This window comes from Danio aesculapii, chromosome 19, assembly GCF_903798145.1.
Source record: "Danio aesculapii chromosome 19, fDanAes4.1, whole genome shotgun sequence".
NCBI lineage: Eukaryota > Metazoa > Chordata > Actinopteri > Cypriniformes > Danionidae > Danio > Danio aesculapii.
This window is the reverse complement of record NC_079453.1, coordinates 7,651,067-7,675,066: the sequence shown is the minus strand read 5'-3', so window position 1 is coordinate 7,675,066 and position 24,000 is coordinate 7,651,067. Positions and strand designations below refer to the sequence as shown.

The window sequence follows — 24,000 nt, the reverse complement described above, 5'->3', positions numbered from 1 at the left end:
TATCCAGTGATCGCCTTATTCTGCTCAGTGCGATTCACTCTTTCTTGTGTAAAGATTAGTTTGCACTAAGAATAGATGATAACTGAAATATTGGTGCTGGATTGGCATCTGTTTAAGTAAGCACTCCATGTGGTTTTCCACCTTCAATACTCAAGGTATTTAAAGTTGAATGAATGTAAATAAATATTTTTATTATTATTATTATTATTATTATTATTGGGGATGTCCCGATTAGATATTTTTTCCTCGAGTCAGAGTCATTTGATATTGAATATCTACCAATACCGAAACCCGATCCGATACTACTATAATACATAAAAAAAGAATAAAGAAAAGCAAATAAACCGATCCAGGATGTTTCTTATTTTTTCATTTAATTCACCTTATTTTAACATTGAACAACTCTGTTAACAAACAGAGCACTTCTGTGAGGAAGCTTGAACAAGTAAGTAATAAATAACATCAATTCTTCACTTTTGGACTTTAGTGCAACAGTAAATATAAAAATCTAATACAAAACAAACAGCACCTCAACTTAAAATACCCAGCAGGCAATCCCAAGTTTTCATATCTCACAGTTTGCTATGGCAATGTTGTCGTCATCAACTTTATTGTACCTCCAGACCATAGACAAACTCGCGCTTTCCACTTCAAGCTGCTTCCGTGTTCTACTTTGCCGGCATTTAATCAATAGCGTCTCTGCAACAAAGTGATGTCATGCCGCACATGTTGCTGTTTCTGTGTGAAGTCAAGAAAGAGGTCTAACTCTGTGCCACCACATAACTATAGATGTGTTCAAAAATGATGAGAATACATATACATATATATATATATATATATATATATATATATATATATATATATATATATATATATATATATTCAAGTCCTGATGTGGAGGTAACGTCTGATTCCGATCAACTCTAAAGCCACAAGATCGGGCCCGATTTCTGATCACATGATCAAATCTGGACATCCCTAATTATATATATGCCATTGTATGTTCAGGTGGTCTTTTTTACCAAACAACATTAAATCATTACAAAGACCATTTATAAAATTTTAAATACAAGAAATATCGACAGACAGAAAAAAAAATTTCCACACCAGTATTACTTTGTTTATACTGTTGTTTCAAGTGCATATATTTAATGGCAAGCACATTAATTGCTATTTCAGTGAATCCATTTTTTTGTCTGCATTTTATTCTTAAGCTCTGCCTTTACACCCACTTTTTAATACAGTGGTTCCTTGTTATTCGCGGCAGTTACGTTCTAAAAATAACCCGCAATAGGTGAAATCCGCGAAGTAGTCTGCTTAATTTTTTAGTTATTCTAGATGTTTTAAGTCTGTAAAAGCCCCTTCACTACCCACTTTATACACTTTTCTCAGACACGCATTAAAATTTTTACTTTTCTCTCTTGTTTAAACACTCTCAAAGTTCAAAATTTCATAGAAAAATAAGTCCAGTATTATAGAGTGACATCAAAACCTTTTGTCAGGCGCAAACATTCATCGCTGTCACCAAAAGCTTTTTAGCTTTTGTGCGGATAATGTTGGCATCCAGCGTATAATGTTCTTTTTCCTGCAGTCACTGATCCACAAAACTAAAGCAGACTCCATCCTTTATTTCTAAATATGTTTACTATTCTAAAATGCATGGCGCTGTGTAGCGCGGCGCATCTGGTGTGCGACCTCCTTTACAATGATCTACCTGCAGACAGTTACAACCCTTTTTGCCTCCTTGTTGAAACACTGCTAGCAATCGAAGATGTATGTTAATTTGGCAAGCTGAACGCTTTCTGTACTGTGCAGGAGACAGGGATGAGGTTGATTGACAATGGTCTACAGCCAATCAGGACACGGAACACTGTACAAAATAAAATAAATAAGCATGTCAAATTGCACAAAAGAAATGGTGAAACTGTGAGGTCGTAAAAAGGTGAACTGCGTTATTGCAAGGGTTATTAAAATCATTATAGATCCCATTGCATCTTTCATCCAAGCTGTGATTGGCCAATAATGGTTATAAGCATCGACAGATGGAATCTGGGGACATTCGATCTATAAAAAATCTGCAGAATAATGTTGAATGATTTTGAGAGTATAGTAACTTATAACATGAAATAAAATAATACAAACTTTTTAACGTTTATTTACGGTTTACAATGCAAATTCAATTAAAACCAATTGTTTGGTGAACAAAGTAATATATCCAACTAAAACACAGAAGATATTACTTTACAAACTGTATTGTAAACGAGTCTTATAAACCTTTGCATATTTGTCAATAATATTACTCAAATATAAAAACTGACTATATATCTTTATTCGTTTATTATTTATTTTATAAATTTATTATATATTTTCTTTATTAAGGAGCCGTAATTTTTAAAAGTCTTTTCTAAACAAAATGTATTAAATCAGGGGTGTTTAACGAGCAGTAGTGTGGAAAGGAATCAATTTCATCAATGTTTTGGATTCTTGGTCTGAATTGGATAGATTTAGTTGTCTTTCGTGTTTGGTCCTGCCCAACTAAGCCTGGTTTGTCTTGAGGTTTTTTCCCTTCACTTTCGTCAATTAGTTAAGTTTGTTTCCTGCCACTGGCTGCTCGGTTGGGACTTGGGGATCTGTGCATCGATGGATTTGCTTTTCAGAGTTTGGACTTTCAGAAGTGAAAACTAAACCACACTCAACTCAACTGAACTAAACTGAACTTCAACTCTGAAATCTAGACTGACACCGATTCAGTTTACTTGAACTTTAAGTTGCTTTCACACAATCTACATTGTAAAAGTGCTATAGAAATAAAAATGAACAGAATTGAATTTCTCTACAATCTTATGTAATTTTTTAAAATCAGCAGACACGAAATTGCATTAATACTAATATATAATAACTATATTTCTTGTTGCTGTGCTAGAACTGCATTGACAGTGATTTACTGATATATGTGTATCTAAACAGAGCAGCCTCCAGGTTTGCCCAGATGAATGAGATCTATATTGCCCCGAGAGTATGTGGAACACACAAACATGCAGTTGAAGGCTTTGTTGTATTTTTCGTCGGAGGCGTTCTCATTATCGCAAACAACACTGACTCATTCGACACAGCTCGGATCAATGCAACCAACTGCGGATTGGATACGCGAATGAACGCCGCAGTGCCCCGTATCATTCGGCCGCCAGTATTTTTCAGCTCTGTGCGAGGCAGAGTGACAATGTCGATTGTAAGTGGAACATTTAGGCAGCAGAGCCGCTTGTGGTTCTTTTGTATTACTCATCCTGCACACATTCATGCTGGCACACACTCGTACCTTTTTTTTTCCCTGTCGCCACCATCATTAGTAGATGGAGAACGACCTTTTCCTCTGCCTAAATATAGAGCCCACAAAGAATAGGAGGAAGGGAGGGAAGTGGGGGAGAGATGGAGAGAAACAGAACGAATGAGCGCGGGGGCACTAAACATTTCAGAGCCTTTAAATACAGACCAGAGACGCAGAGGACGGCGTTTTTTGTTTTCTTTTCGTACTTGCGTCACAGCTTCACCATAAAAAAAAAGAGCTGTTGCAGCTGAACGCTAATGGCAAACAGAGACGGCAGCAATAGGTGCTGTTTCTAGAGACTTCACGTACAGAAACTGAATGTGAACAAAGCCAAGATGGATATTAGCGTCCGATTTCCTTGAACTTGCGTGTAATGTTCAGTCAGATGTTCGTCAGCCAGTTTGTTTGTTCATGCCGGTACAGTTTGTACAGGTGCTATCATGTAAGGCTTATGTCATTTTGTTTTTGTAAGCGTGTACTGGGCCACTGTCAAGCAAGGGTTTCGTCTGGCGGTCTCCTGACTCCAAACCCATTAGTGACAGTAACTGTCAGAGAAACAGCAGTCCCAGAAGAACCCGCAGACACTAGGGACGTGCCTGTTTTAGCTGTTATTGCGCTTTGATTGAGCGTGTTTGTGTGCACGTGCTAAGTTGTCTTGTGGTCTTGTGTGAAAAAAACGAGTGTCTTATGGTGCACTGGTTTGTTTGAAAGCACCTCAAAGCGGTTTCTTGTAAAGTCATTCCTCGGCCCTCCCCAGAGTCGAATATTTAGCTCGCGTCTGGGGTTTATTTCATGTCCCCTTTTCTTATTAAAAATGTCTACCTGTTGATCGTCACCATATTGGCTCTTTGTGAGAGGAAAACCTCACTGTTACTGCTGCTGGTTAGAGGTTTTGTAAAAACTTCTAAGGCTATATAATAAAATTTGGCACGCAACACTGTAAAACCCAAAAGTTTAAGGTAACTCAAACCATTTGAGTTCAAAAACGAATCCTAATGAGTACTGTGAACTTAATCCATTTGAGTAAAAGAAACAGTTTGAGCACAGTAAAACCAAATAAATGAAGAGAACTCAAACCAGTACTGTAAAACTCAATAGGTTAAGTCAACTCAAATCGTTTGAGGAAACTGATTGCAACAAATCATTTGAGTTAAAAACAACTAATATATATGAGTACTGTGAACTTCATTTAAGTTGAAGTAATGAGGTAGTTAATTAACTCAATATCTTCAACACTGAGTTCAAAATACTTTTTTAATGAGTAGAATTAACTTTCAGTAGATTTTGAGTTAACTACACTCATTTCATTTGATAAAGTTGACTTGGGTTTTACAGTGTAGTCCCTCTGTCTTCAGCTTATTGGGAACCTTTCCACTTATCTGTTGTGTAGTGATAAAAAGGAACTTGACTACTTGAATGGTTTATCCAAAAATAAAGTCTCAACATTTACGCACATCAGGTCACTGCAAACTTGTATGTCTGTATAGTGAAAGTCCAACATTGGACCAAATATATATATATATATATATATATATATATATATATATATATATATATATATATATATATATATATATATATATATATATATCACAAAGAGGAAGATTGTGATACAGGTTTAAAACGATATGACAATAAGTAAAAAATATACAGTGGGGGAAATAATTATTGAACACGTCACCATTTTTCTCAGAAAACATATTTCTAAAGGTTCCGTTGACTTGAATTTTTTACCGGATGTTGGCAACAACCCAATAAATGCATATATACAAAGAAAACATTAATTAGCCTACAAATAAAGTTATGTGTAATAAAATGAAATGACACAGGAAAAAATATTGAACACATGAAGAAAGGGAGGTGTAGAAAGGCAGTGAAAGCCCCGACAGCAGCTGAAATCTCTCACTAGTTCTTCAGCAACGCTCCGCCCTTCCTCATTGTAAATGAATATCAGCTGCTTCAGTCCAACATCTACATTAGCTGGATGATGAAAATTAAACCAGGGTGGACATTTCAGCAAGACAATGATCCGAAACACAGCCAAGGAAATGCTCAAATGCTTTCAGAGAAAGAAAATCAAGCTGTAGAATGGCCCAGTCAATCACCTGACTTAAATCCAATAGAAAACACAAAAAAAAACTCAGATTGGATAGACGAGACCCACAGAACCATCAAGATTTTGACACTCTGTTGATGTCTGTAAAAAAAATCACACCTGAGCAATGCATGTGACGTCATTCTTCATATGAGAGGCGTCTTTAAGCTGACATCCCCAAAAAAAGCCTTTTATGTGAAGTATTAAATACATTTCAGTAGTTCAGTACTTCTTGTGTCATTCCATTGTTATTACACATAATAGTTTTTTCAGAATTAAATTTTTGTTTTGTTATTTTTATGTTTGTATTGTTTTTATCAAAATCTAGTTCAACCTCATGTCAGCACCTCCTTTAGAAAATACATTTTTCTCCCACTGTATACATTTCGGGTGAACTGACCCTTGTGTTTTGGTGAACTGTGTTTCTTTATTAGAATCCAATGTCCTTCGGATTTTTAGTGCTGCAGCTTGTGTGTCTTTATTTCATTAATTGATTAATTGAGTTAATTTTTGTTCTCTCTGCTATACGTGTATTTATAGCACTAAAGTGTCTTGTTGCTAGGAGATGGTGTGGGAGCCAGAGACCCAACGCACGAGAGAGAGAAAAAGGTATAAGAGCTGAGGGAAAAGGCGCACTTCTTGTGAAAGCTGAATGACAAATACGCTCCCGCATACGGCGTGAGTCAGCACTGACGCGCACACGCTGTGGGAAGCTTTGTGTTTCTCTATGCCCACTCTCTCGGTGGAGGTCTGGACCCACAAACATGCAACTAATCATAAATGCTCTGTGTAATGTGGCACATCTTGATAAACTTGGCTTAAATGGTAGGAGATGCACTTTGTAGATCTGGAGATTGACGTCTGGTGTTGCATTCCAACAAAGTTCTTTAAAATAGGTGCTGGAATTGTTTATATTTTGAATTTTCTATCGAGGTTTTGCGAGTTGTCCCTTCAACAGCCTACAAAAGGAAACCAATCGAGCTTGAGTTTTGAATACAGGTTTATAGTTTGAATTGAAAGGACTCTTTACAAAACAATGGTGAATAATAGATCTTTCAGCTGAGTTAACCTCAGTAGAAGGATACATTAATTGTACATACGTTGTAAGATATTTCAAACATGGTACATAAGCAAATAACTATCAAGCTGTTCTTGGTGATGAATCAGAAATCGGCATACCATTGTAATCTGATTACTTACATCTAGTATAACATCAAGTGGTGGCATACAGGTATAAAGAGAGTCTGGTCTCCAATTTGAGCTTATCCTCTTTGTCTAGTTTCAGAGTCGAAGGAAAATACCTTGGATTGGATTCACTCAAAATCCACCTTGGGTCCTGTTTACACCTGGTTTTAAGGGGATCTTTATGTGTCTCTTATGTCTGTTGAACATTGAAACTGGTAGACATTGACATCAGGGCTGCACAGTATATCGTTTCAGCATCGATATAGCAAAGTGCAAATCTCTAGTAGTCATCCCAGGATCTGCTGTGTCATGTTGGGATAATACAACTTGACCTAATCATTTTAATCTGCTTTTAAGGCCCGTGACGGTAAGATTTAAAGCGAATTTAAACCATTTGTGCACATGATATTATAAAGTTTGTTGCTTTAACAAAGATTAATTGTTTATTTATACAATGAAGACTATATACGCTTTTAATTTACATTAAATTGTAGAATTTTTGCATCTTAATACTGTTAGACTTCAGTTGAAATGCATGAAGCGCCATTAATTTTATTGTATCTTTGTTCTATTGTTTTTATCAATTGTTCTTTATTTTTTGTATGTTTTATGCAGATGCACTCTGATACAAAATCACCCCAGTCAATATAAAATTAGGAATTCTTTCCAAACGGAGTTACTCAAGTCATCTTGTGAAATTATATTCAGATCGCAATATATATTGCAGAAAAACAAAACGTCTCAATGTCAGTTTTTTCCAATATCATGCATCCCTAATCTGCATCTTTTTTTTTTTGCCTGTCTGATCACAAGTGGACAACAGGTAGTTGCGTAGTCAGAAATAATTCGAGCTTGTCTTATTTTGGTCACTTCCAAAAAAAAAATTGAAAACAAATTTGACCGGATTGCTTTCATATTATAAACACTTCTGGTCAAAATTCATTTGAACTTAATTAATTTTGAAATTAATTTTGAAGCTCCTCCCCACCTAGGCACCTAATCCCATTACAGAACATTTTGTACTTGTTCTGGGAATAACTGAAACGTGTCTTAATACCACATGTAAAAAGGGCCTTAAATAACTCTGAAATTCTTATCTGGTTTTACAAACTAAAATAAAATGTTAATCTTGTGACCGTATTAACTAGGGCTGTGGAACATGACTATGTACAAGGGTTGGACAACAAAACTGAAACGCCTGCTTTTAGACAACAATAATTCAATAGAATGGTGAAGGGCCTCCTTTTGCGGCCACTACAACATCAATTCATCTTGGGAATGACAGATACAAGGCTTGCACACTGGCCAGAGCCAATTTTTTTAATTTCTTCTTGCAGGATAGTGGTCAGGTCACTAAGGCCAAATCCCAATTCTTCCCCTTAGCCCTTACCCTTAGCCCTTAGGCGTAGGGCTAAGGGGAAGGGCTAGATACCCCTTCAAACAGAGATTTTTCAGGACCACACTCGAAACCAAGGGGCACACGTAAGGAGATGCACAAATTAGTATTTTTTTTTGTCATCATTACGATTATTTACAACAAACAAACACATGCTTTGGTATATTCATAACCGCGTTCGTGTTTTACCGTCATGCTTAAAAAAAACGCTAAAATAAAAACCACTAAATTTTGCTCTCTATAATCCATAATAATAACTCCTGTATAGTAGTCCCATAACATTCTGACACTCGATGACACTCGATTACCCTGTCAGAATTGTTCAGTGGCTGGGAATGACCTTTTTACAGTGTCTGCTATAATGTTAATATTGTTTTCGTGTGTTTACCTAGGTGAATATGGCCACTGTGCAAGTGCACAGTACAGTTACGATCTTATTGCCACGTTATATCGTTATAATAACATAATATATGCCTTCAGTGATTTCCTGAAGATAAATACCAAAAAATAATGCAACTGGAATAACTACAGCAGTCGCATTTGTCAATCTCATATGAAGTAAGAGATCGCGATAACGTGTGCAGGTGCTGTAGTGGTGTTCCATTTCTTAGATGTACATTATAAAGCCCTTCCCCTTTACACTTTGTTTCAAGGGCCAAGGGGAAGGGGTAGGGGTACAAAAATAGAATTGGGGTTGGGCCGAAGTGATGCTGGTGGAGGAAAACGTTTCCTGAATCACTCCTCCAAAACACCGCAAAGTGGCTCAATAATGTTTAGATCAGGTTACTGTGCAGGCCAAAGGAGATGTTTAACTTCACTTTCCTGTTCATTAAAACGCTCTGTCACCAGTTTTGCTCTGTGTGTTTATGCATTATCATCCTAATACACGGCACCCAGTTCAAAATGGGCTGGAAATGGTATTCAGATCATGACATTTTTGCTACTTGAACCTAATTTGCATTATTCTTTCAATCTTATCAAGTAAAATATCAACTTAGTTAAAAAGGGCTAACAATAAATTCAACTGAATACATGACTTAGCGTTGGACTAACTTGGACTGCCGGGCACAATTTGATGCAGGCCACCTTGAATTCTCTATGCAGGGAAAACCCTATGTGTGGACAAAATGATAAGTTTATCATTTCATATTATGCTCTATTCTCTATCGATTATTTTTAAACAAAATATATTGTTTATGGTAATACACTTTTCATCATTTAAATTAGCGCAATGTTAGACGCCATTATGGGGATGCAGACAGAAACGCGAATAACCACGTCATGACAAAGTTGCAGACACTCTGCATTTAATTTAACGATCGTGTTTAGCATTATTTCTATGTAGGACCTTTAATTAGTTTTTGAAAAGTGTTTTTATATTTTATTAATATTTATTTAATATATTTCTATATTTTTAATGAAACATTTGCCCTGAAGTTCTAAATTAAGTGGGAAATAAAATCACATATGAAAGAGTACATTTCTGAGTATATACTTTACAATGTAAAAAAATAAACCTGTGGCCAATATATGTAAACTAAATTTATTTATATAGTGCAGGGGTGTCCAAACTCTGCTCTGGAGGGCCAGTATCCTGCATGGTTTAGCTGCACCTTCCTTCAACACACCTGCCTGGAAGTTTCTAATATACCTAGAAAGAGTTTGATTTGCTAATTCAGGTGTGTTCAGTTGGCGTTGGAACTAAAATATGTAGGACACCGGCTCTCCAGGACCGAGTTTGGACACCCCTGATATAGTGTAATATATTTTGTCATCGGAATGTGAGATAACTTGTATCATAATACATAATATCATGTCGCTCAGCCCTATTATTAACTGCCTTTTCAGTTTATATGGCTTGATTTAACTTTTTGTCAGTGGGTCAAGTCAGATTGGAATCCTTCTTTCCGCCAGATTTCTCAACCACACTTTTCAATCATGAGTCAAGCCGCATTGCCGACTGTTCAGCAGTTGTCACGGACAGTTAGTACCAGCCCACGCTGTCCAAGTCATCCTACCGCCCCCCTGCGCAGCGTGGGTCCCCGCAGCACATGTGTGCAGTTGGCGGTGGCGGCAATGCTGAGCTGTTCTGCGTTCGCTGCCTAACACGGCGCTAGGCATTATTAGCAGCCAAGCTCTAAACTGTCTGAAAGGGGCATTCCACTGAGCACAACAACACATCGTGCGCCAAGACCCTCTCTTTCTCTTTTGTGTGCGAGTGTGGGAATAATGCTGTTATTTTCAGCCGTTCCCACCTGACATTGGGTGCCTAAGAGATAGAATCTTGGTTCATTGTGTTTTTACTCCGATTTGTTTTTTCTATCCTAATAGGACATTGTGTCTAATTTAGCCGGCAGAAATACCTTCACCTCATTTTGGTTGAGTCTGCAGCCTTCTCATTCTTGACAGTGTACGTCAACGGCTAACATTCTCAGGTGCTTCTGCGATGCGCCGGTTTCAGAGAGCCTTTCTCGTTCTGTCACGTTGACTCAGCGTTGTGCATGGATTCGTAATAGGTCTGTCACTTAGCATGTTGTGTAACCGCCTGTCCATGTTAATGTCCCAAAGCACAAACAGTTTCTGTAATGAGACAAAAGCCCCTCAAAGTCACGGCCTTGTTTTTGTCTCGCCTCCAGCGACCTCCTGCTACTTTTCTTCTGTTTCTGCAAGTATTGAGTCTAAAAGTAGAGACTGAGACCATCTGTGTGTGTGTGTGTGTGTGAGTGTTATTTTGACTGCTGCCTCAAGGTTTCTGGATTGAAACTCGTGTTAACTAGACACTGTGACATTCTGACAACTTATTCAGAATCAGAGGAGAGCCGCGTACAAACTTTAACCAGACAAAATGTTAGTTTGCCTACCGCCCTGAAAGCACGTTGTTCCCTTGTCCGCATGTCTTTTGTAAGACTGCAGAAATAACAAAGGCCACTTATTATTCCCAGCGAATTTTATCTAGATTGCATTAAAGTAGCAAGGCTTTCAAGTGTGTTTTATGTCTGACCTCTAGGGTTTGCCTTCCCAGACTGGGCCTACAAGCCGGAGTCGAGTCCTGGTTCCAGACAGATCCAGCTGTGGCACTTCATCCTGGAGCTCCTGCGGAAGGAGGAGTATCACGATGTCATCGCCTGGCAGGGAGATTACGGCGAGTTTGTCATCAAAGACCCGGACGAGGTGGCACGACTATGGGGCGCCCGCAAGTGCAAGCCCCAGATGAATTACGACAAGCTCAGTCGAGCGCTCAGGTAAAGACTAAACTTGTTTATTAAACCCCTAAGGACTGCCAATTGAGTTCTGTTGTTTTCATCTACTGTATCTTTTCTGATGAGCATATCTGTGTTAATAGTATTTGCTTCATTCAACCGCCAATGAGCTGCCTTCCTAGGCGACATGTGTAGGTGTCATAAACACTGGGCTAATGTAGCGTCTTTCTTTACCATGCTGACGCGATACAAATGAACGAATGACTTTTGTTTGCCACCGACACAATTGTAAAGATAACCACATCAATTTTAACTTGTCTTTGGCTCCCTTTAGAATATTTTAGCATCCTTTGAGGATCTTAAACCAAACTGAACGAAACTGAACTTCAACTCTAAAAACTGGACTGACACACTTTCAATTTTCTAGAACATTGTAAAAGCGCTATATAAGTAAACATGAGTTGAATCGAATTGAATCTTTTGATCCCGGAAGAGCCCCCAATAAGTGTTATAACCTCATTGATGTTAGTCTAGGGTAAAAGGAATAACATTTAAGGTTGTGGCAATTTTTTACCATCTGATGGTGGCAGCAAAAACACAACGGAAATGCCAACACAAGTGATATAATTTACATAAGTGAAAACCATACAAAATGCCAAATTTTATTTACAAAATTAAATATTTACAATAATGAGAAACTGCATAAAGTTCAAATAGAAATACCAAACAAAATAACAGGCCAACTCAGGAGTAAGGGAACGCCAGTAATGCCAAACAAAAGAAAGAATTCTAACTCAAGAGTAACCTCTTACCTCGCTAGAAAGCATAATGAAACAAAAGAAAAGTCTTCAGTGCTGCGTGCTGTATTCTTCCCTGTACTCGGCTATCGGATAAATAAAAAACAAAAGATGGTGTTCACCTCTTACCTGGTGTCTGTAACAGCAAGTTACCTACGTGTTTGCAAGATGGAAGTTGTACGACCTTAACTCTGTGAGAAAAAGAGTGAACTTAAAGAGCTGTAGCTCGATGTGACATTGGAAAGAGCTGGGCTAAAAAGTAACAAACAAATCAAATTAAATAAAAAATCTCCGGTCTTCGTCGCATCCTTTTTGTATATTGCCGCGCCACGTTGCCCAATGATGACAGACCGGTCTCCTGAGCAATCAGCTGTCGGAGTAGGTGGATCTAATTAAAAATACAGGTATTGAGAGGGAGAGAGAGAAAGCAAGAATGGGAGCAAAAATACATGTTTACAGACGTAACATTATTTAACAAAAAAATGACCCAATATCTTACTTTGCCCAGTGTTTCCAGAGTGCACTGCAACAATCTCAACTTCATCCAAAAAACGGGTATTATGTAAATTCCATATTTTGTTCCATCTATAGATTCCAGGTAAATCGCCGGTTCAAGTCCCGGCTGGGTCAGTTGGCATTTCTGTGTGGAGTTTGCATGTTCTCCCCTTGTTCACGTGGGGTTTCCTTCGGGTGCTCCGATTTCCCCCACAGTACAAAGACATGTGGGTAAATTGAATAAACTAAATTGGACATAGCGTGTGAAGGTAAGAGTGTATAGGTGTTTCCTACTACAGGGTTGCAGCTGGAAGGGCATCCGCTGTGTAAAACATATGCTGAACAAGTTGGGCGGTCCATTCCGCTGTGGCGACCCCTGATGAATAAAGAGACTAAGCTGAAGGAAAATGAATGAATGAATAATTTTACTATTAATATTGCTTATTCAACCTTTAGCCTAACCTAGACTAGGAACTTAGCAACGTCATATTGTCGACACCAACTCTGAATGTTAGTCACGTCTGTCCTGTGGTTCATTTTTGTGTTTGTGTGTTATGTCATTAGTGAAGTTGCCTCCCATAAAGAGCCTTTTCGCTCACTCTATTTCAGTTAGGATGCTTCTGCCTATGTAGGTCTAGAACATGTTGTTGACGGACGCTGTTTGTTGTTCTGTGTTGTCATTCATCTTGTACAGCATTTTTCCGCCTTTGCCTTTTTCCGTCCTCGTCTGTCATCCGCAATCTGTCCAGTTGCCTGTTTGTCTGTCTCTTCATGTTATTCAACGCTTTGGACCAGTCACCATGGCAACCTGCGGATGCCCACTCAAACCTGCTGAACCTGCCTTTGCCATCCCAGAATAATCAAGCCCACTTAGTGCTCATCAGCCATCACTTACAGGCCTAGTGTGCGTCCTCCACTTCCGAGAACTCTTTCATTTCTCAAAGAGATATGGACGTATGAATGGAAGAGGGAGGGAGGGGGCAGAAGAAAGGCAACAGAAAGCAGTTCACATGGGAAGCAGAAAGTTCTTTAGTGTCACAGCAGAGACCATGACGGCTTCTGAGAAACAGAGAACTGGCCTCTGTTCTGCACATGTGGAGGACACAAAACATGTCCTCTCAGTTAATGCCAAAAAAACAGCACACACACACTCTCTCTCTCATTCTCGTGACCTCATACTGGCTTTTTCGGTTGAAGCTGGTTTTCTTCATTTGTGTTATTGAGTAGTCTGAGGCTCTGCACTGACCTGCAAAGAATCTATTCCTCTAATAAAAGCTGTGCACATTTAATGTCCGTTGTTTCTATCAAACTTTGTTACTTTGGCTTGTATTTGAAGAGATCTTTCACCCAAAAATGAAAACCTGCTGTTCATTTCCTCACCCTCAGGCCATCCAAGATGTCTGCTACTACTACTACTTTTGTTTTTTGCAGTAGAAATGTACACCAAACAATCAGGCTGTGCTGGAAACTGAACATTATTTACAACATTACCTTTAATCCAGTCTTGGCAAATGGTTTTGAGTCTGGAGCGTCAGTGTGTGCAGGTGCAAACTCAGACATGAGCTGACAGTTTTTTTTTTACAACATTTATATGTAGGGTTTTTTAACCATACAAAGTGCTGATACCTTTTTTTTTTACACTGTGTCACCAAGGGCCATGGTTCAGAAATATTTTTATTTTCTCCTGAAGAAATAAATCACATAATAGTTAAGTAAATCACAAGCAAATAAAAATTTTTTGACCAACTATCCATTTTAGTTTGTTTTAATTGTGTAACCCTAAATGTTGCTAAAATTTTTTGTGCTCTGTTTTTGTAGGCTCTTTTTACTTATGCATGAATAAATTGCGCCAATCATGTGTAAATGGATGCATAACCATTTTACGTTTACTTCATTCACACGTCAAAGTCTCTTCATTTGCGCATCAAAGCTACTTCATCTGCGCATAAGTCTCGTCATTTGCACATCAAAGTCGCTTCACGCGTCAAAGTCGCTTCACGTGCGAGTCAAAGTTGCTTCGTTCGCGCGTCAAAGTCGTTTCGTTCGCGCGTCAAAGTCGTTTCGTTCGCGCGTCAAAGTCGTTTCGTTCGCGCGTCAAAGTCGTTTCGTTCGCGCGTCAAAGTCGTTTCGTTCGCGCGTCAAAGTCGTTTTGTTCGCGCGTCAAAGTCGTTTCGTTCGCGCGTCAAAGTCGTTTCGTTCGCGCGTCAAAGTCGTTTCGTTCGCGCGTCAAAGTCGTTTCGTTCGTGCGTCAAAGTCGTTTCGTTCGCGCGTCAAAGTCGTTTCGTTCGTGCGTCAAAGTAGTTTCGTTCGCGCGTCAAAGTAGTTTCGTTCGCGCGTCAAAGTCCCTTCGTTCGCGCCTCAAAGCTGCTTCGTTCGCGCGTCAAAGCCACTTCGTTCGCGCGTCAAAGCCACTTTATTCACGCGTCAAAGTTGCTTCGTTCACGCATCAAAGTCCCTTTGTTCGCGCATCAAAGTCGCTTTCTTTGCGCGTCAAAGCCGCTTCATTCGTGCATCAAAGCCGCTTCGTTCGCTCATTAAATTCACTTCACAATAGATGCGGATACGTGTCGTACAGGGCTTCTGTCTGCCTGTTGACTCCAGCTTCGTTGCTAAATGGCTAACATGGTTTTTCTCAAGAGATTAGCTGTGCTTTATTGATTTAGGAAGCCTGAAATAGTCCGCTCGATCATTTCTGAGGTGCACCCAGCTCTGTCAGTTCATCAACTCCTTCAGAAACTATACCTCGAGGATTGAAGCTTTCAGCGGTGCTTCAGACTGAGCCGAGCCCAAATTGATGAGCTGTTATCCAGTGTCAACAAGAGGATTTCCCCTCAGGACACCCAACAGGCTATACGTCACAATCACGCACCTCAAGAGCAAGCTGCTGATTGGTTACTGCGGCACAAATGTCTGCTAAAGTTTAGATTTCCCATCATCATCGCCGCCTCATTTGTGAGAATAGTGATGCAGGATATCTATTCGCGTCTTTGCATTCACTTAACATGTAAATCACTCATGCTTGATGCTTCATCTGTGCCTGGTGTGAACACACCATACGTGTATACTGTTTAACTGGCTTTAAGTTAGCGTAAAACTTGAACATTTTGGCAAATTGGCAAAAAATTATCATACTTTAATTGATCAGTAATAACAGTTTAACACATTTAAAGACTATTTGTCATTTCAGTGAAAAGTTTGTTATTCGGTGTTAATCTTGTCGTTTGAGAAAGAAAAGCCTGAAGGATTTCGGTCTCTGCTTTCTCTTTTCATCCATACCTAAGAGGTTGCATGTGTTCCTAAACACTCAAACACCATTCAGACAGACTCCAGACTACACAGACGTCTTATTGTTGAACTGTTGAGAAAATGAACAGACTTCAGGCGAACAGACAATGCAAAACAACATGTACACACTTGTTGTGTTTACCTGTTAACCCGATACCACTTCGTGTAGATCATACTATAATCAGGCCTCTGCTTTCATGATGGATGTTGTCTGTGTTATGCTTGGTGAAATTAAACAGAAGTCCATTAAGATCATCCATTTTATTCAGCAGTGTATGTGAATGTCTGCACAGCACACGTGTGTAAAAACACACTAGTAAGAACTCTTTTGAAGCAAGTTCAAATGCACTTCAAAGTGTTGTTTCCATGTGCTGGTGTTGTGTTCATGTGTATGTGCCCTTTTCTCAGAGTATGCGTCTGTGAACTTTTCAGATCCGCACATCATTATATATCACAATCATGTCTTCTCACACATGCGCCCTCAGTGACGTCTTAATTAAACGCATTGAGCCCATAAATCATCTTAACATCTGTAGCGTCAGATGGCCATGAAGTCACGTATCTGCTCAGCACATATCTGAATCTGGCTAAATGCTTTCATGTATGGAAGAATTCAGCATGTGTGGGTTACATACAGTGACCTTCTGTACTCCATGATGATAAAGATAATTATATCAGGCTTTAACTGTAAAAGGTTTAATTTTTATTAAAAAAATTTCCCGCTTTCTGAAAAACGTAAATAGCATTTTGCTTCTCGACAGGTACAATATTTGAATGTTTTTATCTTGACAATTTGTTTACCACTTTTACATGTACAACGTTTTTATGCATATTAATTTTTTTAAACACATCTAGTCATTTGCCAAGCATTTCCATGTCATCTTTTTCATTTTAATTGGATTTTAAGTAAACAGCTGTTTGAATGAGTTTGTCATTCAAGGTTAAATTGATTGCCTCCCTTCAAATCAAAGACTATAGTGTAATCAGTTAAAAATATATGTTAACATAAATTATATGCATTTATAAGCTTGGGTTTTCAGTCTTAGGTATTTAATTTTAATACATGAGTTATTTGAAAATAAAATAGAAGTTGATCAATTCAGTTTGAAACCTCGCCACATTTTATTACTCTTATGCTATGGTGTATTTTAATCTTACGGAAAAAAAGTTGCATAATATTTTTATCTCTAAAGTGGTCATTTCTCTGAAAGTTTGGCGAGTTCAAAAGTGTCTCAGACAAAAATAGCAGACAAAACTAATTTTGACTCCTAATAATGACTTTTGCGAATGTGTAACCATGCCAACTCTGTCTCTGCAGATACTACTACAACAAAAGGATCTTGCACAAAACCAAAGGGAAAAGATTCACCTACAAGTTCAATTTCAACAAGCTGGTGCTGGTCAACTATCCGTTCATTGACATGGGCTCTGCAGGTAAGGACCACTGCTTCTAAATTTTTCTGAGACTCATATTTAATTTCATATGCAAGTATAAATCCTTTAGATACCAATGTTCTCAACCTTTCTCATAGGTTCTGGAGTTCCACAAAGTGCTCCACCTGTCCCATCTGGCGTCAGCACTCATTTCCGTTTCCCTCCATCCACACCATCGGATGTCCTTTCTCCTAGTGAGGAACTACGCAGTCCTGGTGTCTTCAGTGCTGTGCCTCGACGCATAGCTCGTGGCTCTGTCTCTGACTGCAGCGATGGCACCTCCACCAACTCAGAGCTTGAGGAAACTGGCATGGCTCCTGGCGATGACCGCCCGGCTGACCGTGCCTTCAGAAACCTGCTCCACCCACGCTTGTCCCATGATTCATTGTTCCGTGTCTATGGCGCACCGCCCAACCCAACTGGCCTCCCCAGGAGTGGGCCCCATGTGCCACCTCACCGGATGCACCCTGAACCCTTGTCCCCATTCCCAGTGTCCCCTCTCCCAGGCCCTGGGGGCTTGTTGCCTCCTACTCTTTCTCCAGCTCTCTCCATGACCCCTACATCTCACATGCCCTACACACCCTCTCCATCTCTGTCACCCATGCTGGGCTCCCACTTCTCGTTCAATCCAGAAGACATGAAGCGCTACCTGCAAGCTCACACTCAGAGTGTGTACAACTATCATCTGAGTCCTCGTGCATTCCTGCACTATCCCAACATTGTCATCCCCCAGCCCCAGCGCCCAGACAAGGGACTGGGTGGGCCAGCAGGTGTAGGTCCACACCTAACAAGTCACCCTCTGCACCACCAGGCTGATGAGCCTCATCTATCTCCTTTCAAGTTCAAGCTACAGCCACCACCACTGGGCCGCAAACAGAGGGAAGGGCCAACCCAGACTGGAGGAGGGCATGCTCCAAATTCTGGAAGTGCTGCTGCTTCCTTCCCATACAGTGGGGAGTCTGGTTCAGCCTCAAATTCCTCCTCGTCTGGGATGATGACCAACAACCCAGCTGCTGGTCCACCAAAGATCAAGGTATGTTCACCTTTAAGGAATTCCAGAATTCAGCTTTTCTGAGATTGAAATCGGTTTCCTGAGTAACTTTCCTTTATCCTTTTGTAGGTTGAGCCGATCTCAGACATGGAGTCGGAGGAAGAAGTTGAGGTCACAGACATTAGCGAAGAGGAGCATGAAGATGAGGAATGTGATGTATTTTCCCCTCCCCATCCCAATGGTGGCCTTGCCCCTCCACCCAACCTTGATCGTATGACAGATGATGATGATCTAGAGGAGGATGTCTTCAAAACCCCAGCTGCCCCTACCTCAGGGGTGGGGCTGAATCTGTTAGGTCTTAAAGCAGAACCCAGAGAGCTAAACCTTGGCCAGGGTGCTCCTATCAGCCCTGGGGGTACACGCTGCATCCCCTTAAAGCTGCGTTTCAAACGTCGCTGGAGTGAGGATCAGCGAATGGAGGCAGGAACCGAAGAGGCTGAGGACAAGAAGAGTAGGGGTGAGAGGGAGGAACTTTCCCAAGAGGTAGACCTTAAACTGGGAGAGGAAAACGGAGACCGGAAGAGTCCAGAGACTTTGGCTGCACCCCTGGGGACAGGCCAGAGGAGGGTGAGCTCTGAGCTTCAGCGAGCGACAGCACAGCTGTCTTTAGAAAACAATGTTTGCTGAACAAGACGTGGTCAAACACATAAACTTACCAACCCAGAGCTGTCCTCCTTAAAGCCAGAAGGCAGTTGTTGCTCTCAAAAATTATGTGAAGACCATCCATTTAGAAAGTGCAGATGACCAAACCATCTTTCTGTACATGCAGGTTCACTCACTTCAGAATGTTGTGACACTAAAAATTAATACTGACCTGTTTTTTTTTTATTGAAATTGAAGTAATCAGGCTCCTTCCCAAAGTTTATTCAGAGCCCCTTGCTTACCGAACTCATTCCTTTCTGTTTGATGTGTTAGACTAACACCATCCCTCTAGTCTCATTGAAGTCTTGAACGCTTTCTTTCCCCCCCCAAGAAGCTCTCCGTTAGGATCTAACAATCAGCCCAACACCTTTTCAACATGATCAAGAGTTTACAGAAGTGCCTAAACAGGAAATTGATGCACCCCTGTAAAATATGAGCAAAGATGATGATCATGAATTGGTCTCAAAGTCTTTTCATTCATGCTCATGAAAATTAGGGTCAGTAGACAAAGTTGCTTTTTGAATGGACACTCTTGGATGAAGTGGAAAGTTGCAGGGAAGGATGCTGGCTGACACCTACCCCCTAAATACTCAATCATAGTTCTCAAACATTGTGGTTACAGACGCTCTCCTTTTTATTTTTATTTTATTTTTTTGCATACCAAGATGAAAGTCCTAGACTTTTTGCAGAACCACCTTGCCTTTCACATTTAAACCATGACTCTTCATGTCACTGCCTTCAGAGCCATTGACGCTAGCGTGCTACCAGCCGCTATCACTGCCGGCTCTAAACATCAGCTGCTCAACGGACTCTGCCGGCTAACGGGACCACTCAGCAACCTCAACATATCTTAAGACATGTATATACTTTGGGGGAATCCTTTTATATACGTTCGCTCATCTTCATGACCACCAGCTGGATGACACATGTGATTATTCCTTCTCCAATTTATTTATTTATTTTTTATAATGAAGTTTCAACCCCAAGGGAAAGTAATAGGGACAACGGGGCAACATATCAAAGGGCGCTATCTGAGTTTAGCTTTTTGCAGTCATCCCTTGAACCATTTATACAGTCCTATTTTGTAAAGAATGCAAATATTCATCGTGTGTTGCACACCCCTCACATCCAATAGGTTGTCTTTTGAATATAACGCCTTCAAATTAACAAACGTTTGTGCCTTTAAATGAAAAAACCGACCGCCCAATTCTTTTAAATGGGTTGTTTTATCGACACACATGAGCTCACATACAGGAGAGGCCTTAGAAACATGACCTCAAACACTGCTTTTATGCCTTATTTAGTTTTGTACATTTAAAAGAGACTATCCTAAGTAAGATTTGCATTTAGAGTCCATATATTCTCACGATAGTCGTATATATTTGATATAAGAACAAACGCTGGTTTTGATACAAATTATATTTCAGAAGGTAAATTTATATGTAAGGAAGACGTTTAGTTTCAGGGCACTACAGTTCTTTACTGTGAAACGAAAGTGTTGTTATAGACAAAGCTAAACTTAACTGACCAATAGTTTCAAAACCCTGAATGGCTTTGCCTTTTAAGGTCTACGTAAAAGTTTAAACGCGACGACCCACCATGTTTGCATTCTCCCGCTCAGTCTTGCTGCAGTGTTTTAGTTGCAGGAGGCTGTGTTTTATCCATGATGATCAAGAACCGCTATTACATCCTATTTGGCTAAGCGTTTGGCTACGTCAGCTCTATTTGTAGCAAAAAGCAAGGACTCATGTATGAAATGATGTCACGACCATGTCCTTCAGAAAGGGACCGTATTTTATTAAACTGACAACTAAAAAGTGGACATTTAGCCCTCATCTAAGGAGGACATATAGGACCTGACAGACTTAACACACACTTTTTCCCCCTCTTTTTACTTTTTCGAGTTTGTTTGGCGGCCTTACACCGGTTCAGTATCTGTATTTCAACTGACAGCTGCCTTATGTTAGTAATTTCTTTTTCGTCTTGCTCTTTCTTCAATATAAACAGTGCTGTTTTATTATTTTTTATTTTTTTGTTTATATTACCATTTATCATTTTTAATGTTGATATTATCGCTGGTATTTGTTTGTACCCCCTTACCTGAATTTTACCCTCTCGAGATGAACATTTTAATAAAGCGTACTCCTCTACCCTCATTGATACCGTGATAGAAAAGTGCTCTGGCTTTGTATTAATGATGGTTTTAAGAAAACAAGATGGAGAGGGAGGGGGTGACATTATGCTATTACGTTATTTTTATTTTAATATTACTTTTTTGGTTGTGTACATATATAAATATATATTTTCCATTTCGAGGGGATGATGTAAGAAAAGACAAATATTTCTTTATTGTGTTCAAGGTCTCTCTTTTTGCTTCTTATTAAAGCTTTTCATCTGTCTCTCAGCGGTTATGTAATGCTTTGTAAAGAGAGACGAAACTTGACGTTACAAGGAACCATGTATACTTTAGTTTCTCATGTGGTTTCTTTTGCTCTTGTAATTAAAACTGTAATCAGGGTTCATTAAAACAGGTAAAAAACGGATCTGGCTTTCTTGTCATTCCTTTGCATTTTTTCTACTTTGGGAAGTATTTGGATTAGGGCTGGGCGATATGGCACAAATTAAATTTTTTTCATATTGAACGATAACGATATATATTTCGGTATCAGTTGTTATGCTTCCAGCTTTAAAAGATTATCCCAACAATGACTTAGACCACAAAGATTAGATGCTTCATTAAATAACATTTTAAACAAGGCGTCAGCGGAGTCTTAAAATTTCAAAAGCAAAATTTTAGGTGTTAAGTCTTAAATTCCCTGAAATATTGTGTTGTAGGTCTTAAATCATTTTAAACGGGTCTTAATTTACATCCAGGTTGTTACCCTATCGGGCCGACACACGACAACTTTTTTTTTATATATATACGTTTTTTTATTGCAAAGAAGTGCAATTCAAAACAGCTGTTAAGACATGTTTAAAGGGAATTCTCTGAATGAAATTCCCTAATCAGCGAAAGAAAACTAAAACACATTTTTTTATATAATCTATTAATACAAAAACTATTTACGGACGTAACTGGGCCATTAGAAAAAAAATCCTTCATGTTTAGCCCTGTATAAGTCTAAAATTTAATTCATGATGGTCTTAAATTTGACTTGAAGAAACCCTGTTTAAAGTATTGTTTCATTGTTCATACATTGTTCAAAGTATTGTATTGTTCATACTCTGATTTTTGGAGATTCCAATTTCTGTATTATTCTAAAGAACTGTGACAGCATATATACAGTACACAAACAAAAATATACTTATTGCATTTTATAAAAAAATAAACAATTACAGAAATATTTAAATGTTTTACTTAATTAAAAATGGTAAATACAGTCATCATTAAAACAAACAGTTTAACAGCGAATACTGCTGGCGGGAAAGTGAATCGAGCTCTCTAAACAATACTGGATGATAATGCATATCTCTAAAATCAACACAGATTCCTGTTGTTGCATATGTGTGCTGTGTAATTGGCTCCATAGATCGATATCCAGTAAAAAATGTCCATAGCTTATCATCATTATCGACATATGTTTTATCGTGGTTTGATATGATATCGTTTATCAGCCCAGCCCTAATTTGGATCAGTGATTACAAGTAATTAGACAGCTATACTTTCACTAACTCTTGAATACCTTTTATAATACATTTAATTTGCTAGTTTATCTTACCATAATAATAACAGGTATTCCACAAAGTGTGAAACATGAATTTGGACATATTTAATTGTGAATATATAATATTTAGCTCTGTCATATTCTTAATACCCCTTCAGTCGTGTGACCTGACTGACATTCTTCTGTTGAACACAAATTAATTTAATTTGAACTAAACTAGAAACCTGTAACTATTGTTTTTTTCCTATTTGGGAGTCGGTGGTAAAAGGTTTTCATCTTTCTTCAAACTATCTTTAGTGTTCAACAGAATAAATAAACACATGAAGGAATCACATGAGGGACAGTGGTAAATTTTCATTTTTGAGTGAACTATCCCTTTAAAGGCTTTTCGTGAAAAAAAAAATAAATCATGTTACCTGTGCACTAGCTGTTCTTCTGTAGGTTCAGTTATTACTCGAGCAAATCAAGGGTTGTTGTTCTGTCCTGTTGAGTTTCAGCGAGATGCAAAATGAACCAGGATTTGTTTTCCTAATGAACTGGAAATTCACGTCAGGAAGACCGTTAATGCTAACGTTTCTGCACGAACCGGATAGTAGACGACGACTGAACATCCACACAGAAATCATTCGAGATCAACCTGAAATCAAACTTATCCGTTTATGAATCAAATTATCTGAAGTTAACAAATATCTTCGAAAGAGAAGTTTGAAGTGTTTCTTCCGCGTGTGATTATTTGTGAAAGGGCGCCATCTGCTGCTCAAACATAGTCATTGTTTAGTCCTGAAGACATATTCGAGGATCTTAAAGGTGAAGTAAAGTTTCTGTTGTCAAATACTTTCTTCTGACGTTAGTAACACGCAAATGCTATACTTTCGCCACTCGTCGTGATTATAAATCAGTATTTTCATTATTCACGAGTGTCGCTAATGAAAATTAAACTCCTTTGGCTAAACAGTTCGGTCGTGATGACAACATAGGTTAACCCAAATGAAAAATTTAACCAGGCCTACTTCAAATGTTAGTTAAAATAAATCATAATTTAAACGTTACCTTTAACGTTTAATTTAACCTCATAGTGTCCGTTTGATTAATGAAATATGGGTTGCCAGATATCCACTGTAGTTTATACGAAAAAAGAGAAGTAGCTATTATTTGAGTGTAGAAAGTGTACAAAATGAAATGAGAACTATTTATTTGGTTTGGTAGACGATCCAATTTGATGGGAATAACATGCTGTTTCATCAATAAACTTAATTATTTTGTGTTATTTGGCTACGGGATAAAGGCATTAATGTGTTACTGTTTACATTTTAAAGCTTTTTTAAATATATATTTGTGAGCTTTAAACACTTTACAAGCCTTAACCAATTACCATTTCACTTTTGCTATGTTTTTAAGCATAATTAGCTACATTGATCGTGTATTTTAAT

At 38.8% G+C, this 24,000-nt stretch overlaps 1 protein-coding gene across 2 annotated transcripts in view; it reads left to right on the top strand.

Moving 5' to 3' along the window:
• Positions 1-21,448, top strand: part of erf (Ets2 repressor factor) — a 48,895-nt gene extending 27,447 nt beyond the window's left edge. Inside the window, exons 2-5 of one of the 2 annotated variants that reach the window (XM_056479360.1) lie at positions 11,024-11,243; positions 17,097-17,212; positions 17,311-18,245; positions 18,333-21,448. In XM_056479360.1, coding sequence (XP_056335335.1) covers positions 11,024-11,243; positions 17,097-17,212; positions 17,311-18,245; positions 18,333-18,890 — 1,829 coding nt within the window. In that variant the 3' untranslated portion in view covers positions 18,891-21,448. Of the gene's footprint in view, positions 1-11,008; positions 11,244-17,096; positions 17,213-17,310; positions 18,246-18,332 lie in introns of both variants that reach the window. The other variant, XM_056479359.1, reaches the window with a different exon arrangement.
• The last annotated feature ends 2,552 nt before the right edge of the window (positions 21,449-24,000 follow it).